The following is a 12,553-nucleotide window of genomic DNA, read 5'->3' as shown; positions in this document are numbered from 1 at the left end:
TGTGCAATAAATAAGCATGAAGAAACATCAACGCTGGTCTGTTGTGGTCATCGTGCTTCGGGAAACTGAACTTGGGAACGGAGAAGCGCTACAGCGGTCTTTACTATAACTTTTTTTTTTTTTTATGTTATAATAATTATAATACTCGGCGGGCCGGATTAAAATGCCCGTGGGCCGTAGTTTGCCCACCTCTGCTCTAGCCTAAAGCACAAGGCAATATCGCTTCATTTGTGCCATATAACTAAATCTACTCTCAGTTCTGTACACAGGATACATATGAAACCTCTGTGTAATTGTGCCTCACTTACTCAACAAACTTAGTTTGGAAAGTTCTCCCTGGAAAGTTTCTTCCTAAAAGCTCAAACAGTGGTTTCTGCAGTGGTTTCCCCGACAAAAAAACGTTGGAAGCCGTGTAAGCGCAGCCTTAATTCAATCTCTGGACTGGTGTTTGGTGTTGTGCTTTGGCAGCAGTCATTAATCATCTGCTTCGCCTGCAACGGCAACCCAGAAACCATGGATGTTTTTACATTTTTATTCGCTTGTTTTTCATCTCATATCATAGTTGATTATATTGTTAACTCCCAGGATTTGATTCAAAATGTTGTTTCAAAAGTTTGCTGTGGAAGCATATGAAAATTTAAGGACGGCTTTTTTCAAGCTGTAGAACTAGTCTAGTTGTTTCTAATGGACTAACTCTCTATTTCTCTCTATTTTCCCTCCACTGCTCTGTTGCCCCCCCTCCCCCGGGCTTTTTGTTCACCATGTTGTTGAGGGGAAATTAAGCTATCTGAGCTAACGATCTGGCTAACGGCCGTTAGCTCTTCAGTTTAGCTTGGTCTAATCAAAAAGTCCTATTGGTACCATGGACTCCTGTCTCACTGTTTGTAAACCTTTCTTTATCTGTGAAGTAGTTATTACTCCGACCGAGGAGGGAATGGTGTCCTCCATGTTGGTCTCTCTGCTTCGCAGTCCTTTCACAGGTCAGAACTATTTAAATGGTATGCTGTTCATTAAAAACACAAATTTGCTTCTTCACCAAAATGACTGTTATTGGAATTTTTTCTTGATACGACAAATCTGTTTGTCTTATTATTACAAAATGTCAATGTTAGGAGCAGTCTCTTCATGCTGATCAATGAGCAACTTTGCTTGTAAAAGGATTTGATGGATTGAAAATATTTTTCACCGTCAAACTTGATTCCCCAAGCTCCTAAATAAACACTGTGTGTGTGCTAATTAGACAGCTAATTATGAGTTTTGCAGATCTTTCGGTGCTATTATGGGGACATCTTTCTTGCTTTTCATCTTGTGAATGCCAGGAATTCAACATATGTTGCATCACCAGGATCAACCGTTGCATTAGGCATTGTCATTTAAATTTTTTTGAAATGACATGCACGTATAAATGTCTTAACTGATCTATTCAGAGGGAAAGAAAAAGAAAAAAGAATGGAAGAGGTCAATTTAAATATGTCAGACAAGGTAATTATCAGTCTTAGAAATGTACCTATATACTGTATGTTAACTAAAATTATATTAAAATGTAATTAATATAATAGGAAGGTAAACTACATGAGAAGTTATACAGAATGTAAAATAATTGTTCAAAATCAACAACCCTTCAGTAGGAACCAATGGAGGAACCAATGTGGCTTGAGAGCCACAGACAGTATCGGGAGACGGACCGTCGTGTTGTTTTTGGTCTTTTCCTGAGATCTGTTGACTTTTATATTTGTTCTACAGCTGAGCTCAGGAATCATAAAAGATTAAAAAGTCAACGGCAAAGCCCCTGTACCAACAAGCCCCCGACCTACTTGTAGTTTTTGTGTTTCCACGAGCTAACTCAGGATTAATGTGTCGCAAATATAAAGTCGGTGTTCGATGAATTATACCACGTCTTTCAGATCCTTATCTTTGTAACAATGTAAGGTACCAATAAAAGAGTAAAACTCCACTGTTTGGTATCAAATTTGAAGCTTTTATCAATATCAAAGTATTTCCCACGATACCGAGCTGAGCCCTGCTGTTTGTTTTCTTTCTTCAGATCCGCAGAACGGAGAACAACACAGCCTGAGTGATGAGACTGGAAGAGGTTCTCCGGGTCTGTGGATGTTTCAAGCTCGTCTTGTCTTACCGAGGTGTGCGTTAGAATTTGGAATAAATGTATGATTCAGAAAGTGAGACGTACGCGTCAAAGAGCCTGGACCGACATGTACCTGCTGTATCAATCGGTATCCGTGCTGTTGCTCATACCTCGGTGTTGAGTTTGAGTCTGCGGACTCCCAGGTCCACCCCCGTGAAGCTCTCGTCAGCAGCGATGGTGTCAATCTTAATGAACTGGTTCTCCCGTACGGTCGAGCCCACTGCTCTGTCAGACTCGTAGTAGTACAGGTTGAAGGTTTCCTGTGGAATAAACAAGGTAGTAACAAATGCATTATTACCCGATGTACTCAAAGTACATCCAACATAAAGACAAGTGTAAATATGCCAAGAAGCTTTAGATGGACTGAAAACATCTCTGGTGGTGGTGTAAACTATTTTTTTTCTACTTTTGCAAAAAGGTCTGTCAGGTCTATATTTGGGATTTAAAATGAGCTCATAACTAGAGTTGTTCCCATACCAATATCAGGAATTGCCTCTGAACTAGCTCTACACACCTGTTGTTAAACACTCTTGTGTATCTTTTTTCCCCCCTGAAAATGTTACATTGTGAACAACTAATCTGTGTTGAAATTGAAATCTGCAGGAGGAAAGCTAGTTAACGTTAGCTACCAGCGGCTAGCAGCAGGCGGGCAGCACAGTCCTGCTTGACTAAAGAACGAAGCTGACAACTAATGTGAAAGAAGGTCGCAATAGAATTACATTATGATGCGTTCAAGCTGCGTTGAGCAAAAATTACAAATGGGGGAAGGTAAATTACGTTATCATGACGTGTCCAATAGATCTTTAAAATTTTATTTTTGGCAGCAAGCTTGAATAAAGGCAGTTATTGGAGATGTTTTTACAGCAATATAAAATATATATTATGACCTGTTAAACTTTCTAACAAGTAAATATTTAGATAAAAATACAATAACATTTTAAATTTTCTGTTTTTATGCAATTAAGTACTATAGAGGACAATAACAAAGTCAAAAGATAACATTTAAAATATTTGGCAGTTTACTCCGAATTTAAGTTGAAATTATTATTTGGGACAGTGGTCTGTTTACATGTATATTCATTTTAACACATTTGTGTCAGATTGGTACTCGGCATCAACCAATACGCACATTAAGGTATCAAAATGAATATGGGGAGCTATACTATATACCAGATACAGATATTGATTATATGGAACCATTGCTATTTTCACATTTTAAAAAAGTGAGCAAAATATCCAAAGTCATAATAGCACCATGTGAGTGTTACCTTGCAGGTTCCCAGTACTCCAGGCATGCTGTTGCAGTCTCTGAGGGTGAACTTGACCTCGATGTAGATCCTCCTCGCTCCGTCTCGGGGGAGCCAGGCCGTCCTCAGCCAGTTGTTCTGGCTGGGGCTCATCACGTTACAGACCTGATTACATGCACAGGAAGGGTTGTAATCTCCAGCAGCAACATACATAGTCAATAAAAACAAACATTATAGTCTGTAAGGGTTCCGTGTGTCTTCTTCTTATCATCTTTGTGATTTTGAAAGATGTCATTTCTTGTGCTGTATTTGTTTTGAAGAGCAGAGCACAGCCTAGCTCCTCCCAAAGCCCAGCCAGCAGTGAAACATATTGGCATTATATATTTTTGCCAACCACGTATACAGTGAATGTGGACGTTTATGTAGGACGGGTGATGGATTGGTCAAACAAACAGGACTTTCCCCGGGGCTGCCTTCAGTCGGTTCGTCAACTATTAGGTTGTTTTGGTCTTGGTTAATTTTTTTAAGGTTTTTTTTCATGCTCAATGACTTACTTAAGGATTTCTTTGGCCGAGGACAGCCCTAACTTTCACCCAGGAGGCCGCTGTTAGTGTGAAACCAAAAGTAAACCTTACGCTTGTTATCTAGCGTTGTTACGCTCTTTACATAACATTTTGTAAGAAAGTCCGCCAAGTTACATTTTTAAGGTTATGTTACATTGTTGTGTCATTAATATTATTGTATTATTTGAACTCAAATCATTATTTTTTTCTAACCCGAACCAAATATATATTTAGAATATGTATTTGTTTTAAAATACTGTTATCTGTCTGTTATTTACCATATATTTATTCTTTTTATTATATGTTTATTCTCTTATTCTATATCCATGTTTATTGTTATGCAACTTTTACCGAGTCAAATGTCTTGTACGTTCAACTAACCTGGCAATAAACACTTCTGATTCTCAATAGTTTTGTTACCTTAACATTAGCAACCGTTTCACAATTCATCCACGTGGCATTGTGTGCTTTTGCAAGAGTGACACAAGGCTGATATGAAACATATTTTTTGTTTGCAGAAATGTACAGTGCCAAAAAAATTCTGCCGACTGGGTTGCTTCACAACAGCTAATATATATTCAGGTGAGGGAGCCGGAGCTGACATGAAGATGAACCTCCACTCAGAGTGGTAGACTGGGAGAAAAGTGTTGCTTAAATCATAAAGTGCTTCCTGCTTTGTGTCTACAGACAAATATTGTGACATATTGTAACCGAACTGGACCCAGTGTCACACAATATCAAATGCAGTGTAGGTTCTAAACACTGACATTTGACCAACTTATGATGACGTGGAAGTTACTTTCTATGCCAATGTTATAATGCTCCACATGCATGTGTAACACTGGTTCAGCATTTTAGAAATACACAAGCAACATGTCCTGGCCTTCTATCTGCTCACACTGACGACACTGAAGTCCTTTTTGTTCTGTGCTTTGCTGGTTGTAGCGACTTGGCTGGATGACCTACAATTAAAGAACACTTTTGATATTTTATTGGCTGTTTCTAGGAGAAAAAAAATCCCGGGAATGACTCAAACCATTTTTAAATACATTTCTTATTCATCACTTAATCAAGCGTCCCCCTCCCACCCAGAGTTTTATTGGAGAACACTTTGTGCTGTACTCCTGACCTTACCAACCTAATGAAAACTTTGCCAGACATCAATAACTTCCGTTGTTATTGATTGACTCGTGATTCATATTCATATTTTTGCCATCACTTGTGGGTGGACAGAAAGATGCTCCCTTTTATTGAAGCTGTTAAGACTTATTTGCACTTCAACTTATTATTACTGGCCAACAGGGAGCTGGCCCGGAGGCTACCTTTGCTTATAATGGTGATATGAGTGATATTCGATGCATCAGTGTGTGCCGTTGTTCGTTCAGGTCAGACCGGCATTCGTGGAGTTGTGACGGTGCTTGGGGGAACGAGGGAGGGCCTTGTAAAAGTTGTAGCTCCGGGGGCCATGGTACTTTAATGCGGCCTTGGTTCATATGTCAGAACAAATTTTAAAGTAAAAGAAATGTCCATTGCAATTTCCTAGAGCCCAAAGTGAAGTCTTTAAATTACTTATATTGTTCAGCCAACAGTCCAACTGTCAAAGGCATTACTTTACTACACTGAGAAAACCTGCAAACTTTTAAGAAGCTGAAACTACAGAATTGTTGCTATCATCTGTAAATCAATAAGACAATATCATTTAACACCGAGCTCTGAATAAACAATTGTCAGAGACCATTATTTGTGTCGAGTCAAAATGTCCTGGGATTTAGTTTGGGGACTTGGACTCATGCCCTGGCCGCCATATGTGATATCATTTTAATGAGTTGAGGATTATTCTGTGTTCTTAAACAAACCCGCCTGCTCATAGCAACAACCATTATACACACCGATGTATGACCTTGAAAAATTACTAATTTACCATAACTTTTGTTCACCAGCAAGAATTGTTGCATAATCTTTATTTTGTATAATTTTATGAAAATGACTACCATATAATCCAACAAATATAAAATAATAACTGGAGATTAATTATCCAGTTTGTGTTTTTAAATAATTCAGTTTCCCAGAGATCAAAGTGATATATTCCACTTCCTGTAATAATCAACGTTACACACCTGGTACGTGTGGATGGGGCTGAAGTACTCGTCCATCTCGTTAATGGCGTCCCACTGTGCAGAGAGGAAACAAAAGAAAACATTCTTGGGGTCAGTCACATGTTCAGCTCCACGTTTTTTTGTTTTTTTTACAGATTCATATGCAGCAAATCACTCGGCTGCCGGCTATATTTCCCACGTGACTCCCTCCCTAACCGCCTCGGAAGATTATTAGTTTTGACATCAAATGAAACATGTGACGACTCCCTGTCTCACAGGCGGCAGCCGTCGTAGCGTGGCAGGTGTTACGGTACGCTACACTTATCTCTCTCAGCAGACGGAACGCTACGGTTCAAGTTCCCTTGTCCACAGTAGCGATGCACACATTTTAACTTTGTTAAATTAAATCTCCTCAGTCAAATTCTTTGTCTAAAAATCTCAATCAAACACTGTTAAACTTTAGATTAATGCTTGAAATATGCTAACGTTATTCTCTCCGGGAGAGCTGCCGTCAACTCATGCAATCACGTGTTCTACATTCCAGCATGTTGGAATTCACTTCATGTAATTCCATCGGGACACATTTTCCTTTAATGAGATGCCCCTTATGTATGTGATTAGATTTACATTGTTTGTCGAGTGCCGCCAGCGGGCCAATAATAGCGTTACGAGGAGGAACGGTAAATGTGTTGGTAATTCGAAATGTGTTAATGTGCGTTACACTTCCCTGCACCTCCTAGCGCACGGCCAGCACCCAGAGGAAGGTCACTCCCGACCCCTCTGAGTGTATTGTGGTGAGATATAAGATGCACTCCCAAATACTTTCATCTACAGATGGGGAGTGCGGGAAATGGCCAGATGTTATGTAGTTTGAATGCATCGGTTTGTATGTCCACAGGTACGCTTTTTGCAATGAAGGCCAAGATTACATTTCATTTAGCTCACGCTTTACAATAAGTGCATTCAAACATGAGTACAAACTCGAACAACGAGAATCAAGAAAGTACAATTTCTTCAATAAAGTTAAACTACAAAGTGCTATCAGTAAGTACCATTTAAGTGCTACTAAAGTGCTACTACGGTGCTACTTTCCTAATTCAAGGTATAGTCGAAAAAGATGTGTTTTTATTTTGCGACCGAAGATGACTGAAAATCATCTGCTCTCCATGGACACATAAAAAGAAAAAACATCCACTACACTATAACAAAAGGTTCTGTAGTCGAATCAAGACATCAAACTTCATTACTTAATTCAAGTCATATGATCATCTGCTTCTGTTTTTTTACCTTTCACAATAAAGGCACATAAACACTGTTACTGTTAAGCAGAGGGAACTCAGAACAGAGCATTTTGTTGAAAGGAAACTCAATAAGATAGCTTACGGTAACTTAAGCTGACGCGGCTCTGGGTCAATAGGATCTCGGTGTTTGAGTCGCTACTGACACTTTTATTAATAAAGTGCTGCAACTGTTGCAAAAAATATTCAAAAGCAAGTATTTCGTTTTTTTACGTTTATTTTTCAAAGCCTTTAATTCCAAATCAGTATAGGATTTTTTCTTTTTATAACTCTCGCGAAAGGGAGTTCCAACACACATGTTCAGTGTTTGAGATGATTTCAGTTTTTAACCATTCGGATGTATGGATGGCTAATTTATCAGAATAAAAACCAGGTAAAAACAGTGTAGCCTAATTTTCCTTTAAAAACATCCAATCAAACTTGTTAAAGTTTCCTGCTTTGCTCCTCGACAACGTACTGCCGCTAGCAAACATTGTACACTTTCTACTTATGGTTTTCATTGTCAGTGCAAATCCAGTTGCACGGTTACATGCTGCATTTGGATGTCAGGGGGGGAAATAACATACTCTCCCGCTCCTGTATTGGAATGACCCACCACGGCTCAGTCAAAGAGGAAATAAGAAAATTCTGTCAACTGGCTTTATTCACAGTAACATAGGGACTCAATTGCACGGTGTCAAAAGTTCATGCAAACAGCTCAACCCAAACTCCAGGAGATTGAGAGCAGCTTTCTTTCCCTTCTCTATACCTGTAAAAAAAAAACAGTCCAATCCATTTTACCCAGGGGCCCCCGAAAACACTAAGACCAGCCCTGTGTGTTGATGTAAAGCAGGCCGGTGCAGGAAAAGAGAAAGGTCCTTGTTTCGGGGATTAAAAAGAATACACAAAATGAAAAATAAATATCTCAGTGGGCGTAAATAGAACCAGTGACTCACTCTGTGCCAAACTATATGACTTCCTCCTCCTCTACCGAGAGAAGAGCAGTTCTATCAATCTCCCAATAAATGTCGACCTTCGACAACATGCCGCATTGATTATTTCGTCTCAGTGTAAACATAGCCAATCTGTGTGTGTGTATAAATAGCAGGACACACACATGTGTTTAACCCCGGTGTTACCCATGAGCCTCCAGGGTTTGTGCGATGCTCGCGCGAGCGGCGGAGTAATTGAAAGGGAAAACGTCGACCCCGGGAAGCTTTTGGGGCCGCGCCCGGCTGAACTCGGCCTCGGATAAGACGACTGAGCTCTGTATGGAAGCCCTCCAAGTCCTCTCCTCAGCCTCGACTCGTCCTCCCCCCGATCCCCTCACACACACACACACACACACACACACTCCCCGAGGCACCGCCAGCCAAAAACCACTGGGATAATTAAGATGTAGGAAGTCTCACCCTTCCCTCCCTTCCTCATCCTCTCATCTTTATCTGCTAAATTGAAACCGTCCTTGAACTTGTGAGGACCTCAGCTAATTAGTGGGGTGTATAACCTCTCTATCGCCCTCATTATTCCCGTCTTGCCATCGCTGCACTATCCACCTTTTTTTTTTTTTGGAGGGGGTGGGGGGGGGGAATCTTACGATTTTTTTTTATATGTAATTTTTTACGGGAGGGAAAAATCCCAGCAGCTTAAGAGCAGATTGTCAGGAATTCCCGAGCAGGGAGGGGATAAGATTATTGTTTAGTCTTGTAAATAATGGGAAAAAAGTATTGCTCATTCTCAGCAGACATCCAGGGAAGAAGAAGAAGTCGGAGAGATTCAGCGGGGCGTTTTTATCTCGTGAGAGCACGATAAGAGAGTTCTCTATCGCGGCGACAACAGAAACGCAGTGCTTCACGGAGCGGCCCACTGACAGTGCAGTGTGGGTGTGTGCAGATATGTATGTAAGACAGAGAGAGAGAGAGGGAGAGTTAAGTATGACCGAGAGAGAGAGGATGAGACATTAATTGGCTGTAAACTGAACATCTGTTTCCTTGCCTGTCAAGTCATCGGATCTTTCATCAGGAGAAATCAAAGACATAAAACTGTTCCCTCATACACCCAGTAACATAACACCTGATGCAAATGTACTGCGTGTACACATTAGTACAAGAATAGGTATATATACTGGATGTTTCCATTATCTCCAAACCATGTCCAGACTTTTTTAAGCTGAGCTCTACAAATTGGTTTCAGGTTTGATTACATTTTTAAAAGACAGCATAGACAGTATCCATTAGCACTAAATGTTGGCCAAAAAAAAGTAATTGGCTTTACTTTGTATTTACAATTACAATTTTTTCATTACAATTTTTGTTAAAACAGTGTGTAGATGGTACTGACCGATTTTTGTATTGACTCGACAGCATCCCTGAGCCCGGCCCCCTTGTGTAATGCCCTTTACCTCACAAATCAGGAGTTGGAGCTGGGAATGACGAGTCGATTGCATTCCAGCACAACAAGTTGGAAAACTCAATGGGGTTTGCTCCAGCCGGGTTTGCCAGTTGATAACAACGCATTACGCCGGTATTTTGCGTATACAAACACATCCACGGATAGAAGTTGGGCAGTATTGTCCAAAGGCTAAGGGCATTATGTTGCAAAATGATTGCCATGTTTTATTACTCAAATGAAATGTTCCTGTCTTTGATTGCTAGTTTTATGACATTCTGAAAGGGCATCGCGCACCTGCGTTTTCACTCGCTGATTAATGCACTGCTTGGGTTCAAATGTGGCGTCACTAAACTATGTACCAGTAATGATGATAAGGTTGTCCCGCCCTCCCAGCTGCAACAAAGCTAACAGAGAGTGAGGGAGATGTCAATCAAGCAAAGACTGTACATGCCCACATAGTCCTGAGAAGACGTCTAACCAGGCCCAATAAGTGCCACTGTGTGTAGGTGTACTCTGGGTAGGTTTTACTATGTGTCAATGGGTCAAACAAACACAGGACTTTCACCCAGGAGGCCACTGTTTGTGTCCAAAAGTCAAATTTGAGTTATTTAAGCCAAGTCATGGACAACATCACATAGGGAATGTCACGTTAACTTCCTTTAACCTAGACCATGATCTTTGTCTTGACCTGAAACAAGTAGTTCTGTTATATACTGTAGAACAGTCTTAAACGTTGTTTTGGGAGTCAATGGAAAACTACCTTTTCCGTCGGTTAGGTATGAGGATGTGTTGTTCCCCAAGTGACCTGATATTATTACTGTTATCGTCCCTATCTTTACTACATAAAATACAAACACAGACCGATGATGACGGGTGATAGTTTTCTTGCTAATTGCGTTTCTGATCGGGATGTTCTGGGGTCAAGAAGTCAAGCTGCTGCTCAGCCTCCTCTTTGGCAATTAACGTACCACGTCTGATCCGCGTTCCTCGATTCCTCCCATTCTCCACGCAGCCCGTCTCTCTTTAATCTCAATCTCTTTTGTTTTATTCAGACCGTTTAGTGTTTCCACTTATGACAAAAGAAGTTGCCATCCGAGTTGCCTGAAGATCAGAGAACGCTGATGTTGAGCAGAATGAAAGTGGTTTGTTTTTTGGTCTAAATCTCGGGGTCTACTCGTACGAGACCCGAGGCCCTGAAGCATGAAATCAATTTCTGTCTATTCATAACATGATATGAAAGAGAGTGGGGTGCCAAAGCAGATGAAAGGGAGACTGAAAGACTGATTAACAAATACAGAGAGGAACCTGGTTGAAAAGATGATTATGTGCCGCTGGTGGGAGAGGACAATAGAAAGTGTTTAAGGCTCTATTCATCCCTGTTGTTTCTGAGGAAGATGAAGGTAGCTGCGCGTTTAGACGGTAACGTTTCTTGCAGTGAGTCTGATGTGCTGATGGGAAATGTTTCCTGCTCAACTTTCACATCCTATACACGTTGCATTTCTTGCAAGATTCGCCCCGAGGCCTTCCAGACCACACAAACAAACACGTTATTGCATTTACCAACTTTTCCAATTAAAAAATAAAACAAACTGGCTGACAAAAATGACACACAAGTTACACTCAGCCGGTTGGTATGAATGACCTTCACTGTCTTTACTTGTCTTATATTTGTCTCATCATACAGAAGCCTCAATAATATATACAATAGGCACATCTAATGTCATAAACACTGAAATTAAATTAAAACAGTCATATTCAATCGTGTTTGGGTGACAGGGCCGGGGTGACAATTTACTGCTATGTGACAGCTGTTGTTAATTCATGTGCAGAAAATTCTTCTCGTCAGAGTCTTTGTATCATTACCGTCAAATGGATTTTTAATATAGAGCAGTAGGCGGTGGGTGAGCATATGGAACTGGCTAATTGGTTCTTAGCTTTTATATTAAAAAACACTAATAAATAGTAATACAAAAATAGTTCTCATAGACTGCAAGATACTTTTAGAAAAGCTTCTTATTCAAATGAAAACAGCTTTTGTGACATAACTTTAAATAAATAAAAAGTTTAGCTTCACCTTCAGGTCTGAGCCTGAAAGAGTTAGAGTTAGCAAGCTAATGTTAGCTAGCTAACTCACAGCTAGCTAACTCGCCAGCAAGCTAACGTTAGCTAGCTAACTAGCCAGCTGCTAAATGAGTAAAATGTGGCCCCATAATCAGTCATTATCACGGACTCACCAGATTTCGTGAGGCTCATGCTGTGCTGTGATTGTGACTCTGGTTACGATACTACCTCGACATTAACCTTGCGAGATTAGAGCTGATTTAAAACTGTAGATGGCGTGTTGAACTATTTTCAACTGTGAAATGTAGAATTTTATACAATTTGGTAAGAGATGTCAAAATGAACACCAGCATTGATGTTTTTCATCACTTTGCAGTCACGGCACACATCATTTAGTTTCTAGGAGGGCCTTGAATCCGTTTTTTTCGAAGATCAGGTATACACTTTGATGCTTAACTTGACAATGTGGACGCAAAGTCCTAAAAGCGCTGTGAATTGATCCATTACAGCTATGAGCTCACACGTCAAAAGAGCCATCTCCGTGACAAAAAGAGCAAATGGCATCCTCTGATGAACACCGTTTTAACAGTTGGAATTGTTTTGTCACACTGCTAAAGAGATAACTCAGTTTATACAGGAAATGTATGATTACATTACCTCAGAGAAGATTATCTATATTCACTAATAATAACAACGGGAAGGTCAAAGGTCCTCCTCATACATTTCTGTGGAATCCAATAACCAATCAGTCCAATAACTAATGTAATACCTGTCA

At 40.2% G+C, this 12,553-nt stretch overlaps 1 protein-coding gene across 1 annotated transcript in view; it reads right to left on the bottom strand.

Annotated features, from left to right (window-relative positions):
- epha8 (eph receptor A8) overlaps positions 1–12,553 on the bottom strand; it is a gene marked incomplete at both ends in the record, with an annotated part of 97,983 nt that overhangs the window by 48,125 nt on the left and 37,305 nt on the right. Inside the window, 3 exons of the mRNA XM_079218348.1 lie at positions 2,254–2,403; positions 3,412–3,555; positions 6,071–6,124. Coding sequence (XP_079074474.1) covers positions 2,254–2,403; positions 3,412–3,555; positions 6,071–6,124 — 348 coding nt within the window. The remainder of the gene's footprint in view (positions 1–2,253; positions 2,404–3,411; positions 3,556–6,070; positions 6,125–12,553) is intronic.

The sequence above is a fragment of the Taurulus bubalis genome (genome assembly GCF_910589615.1).
Source record: "Taurulus bubalis genome assembly, chromosome: 5".
Taxonomy (NCBI): Eukaryota; Metazoa; Chordata; class Actinopteri; order Perciformes; family Cottidae; genus Taurulus; species Taurulus bubalis.
This window is presented reverse-complemented; position numbering and strand designations above follow the sequence as displayed.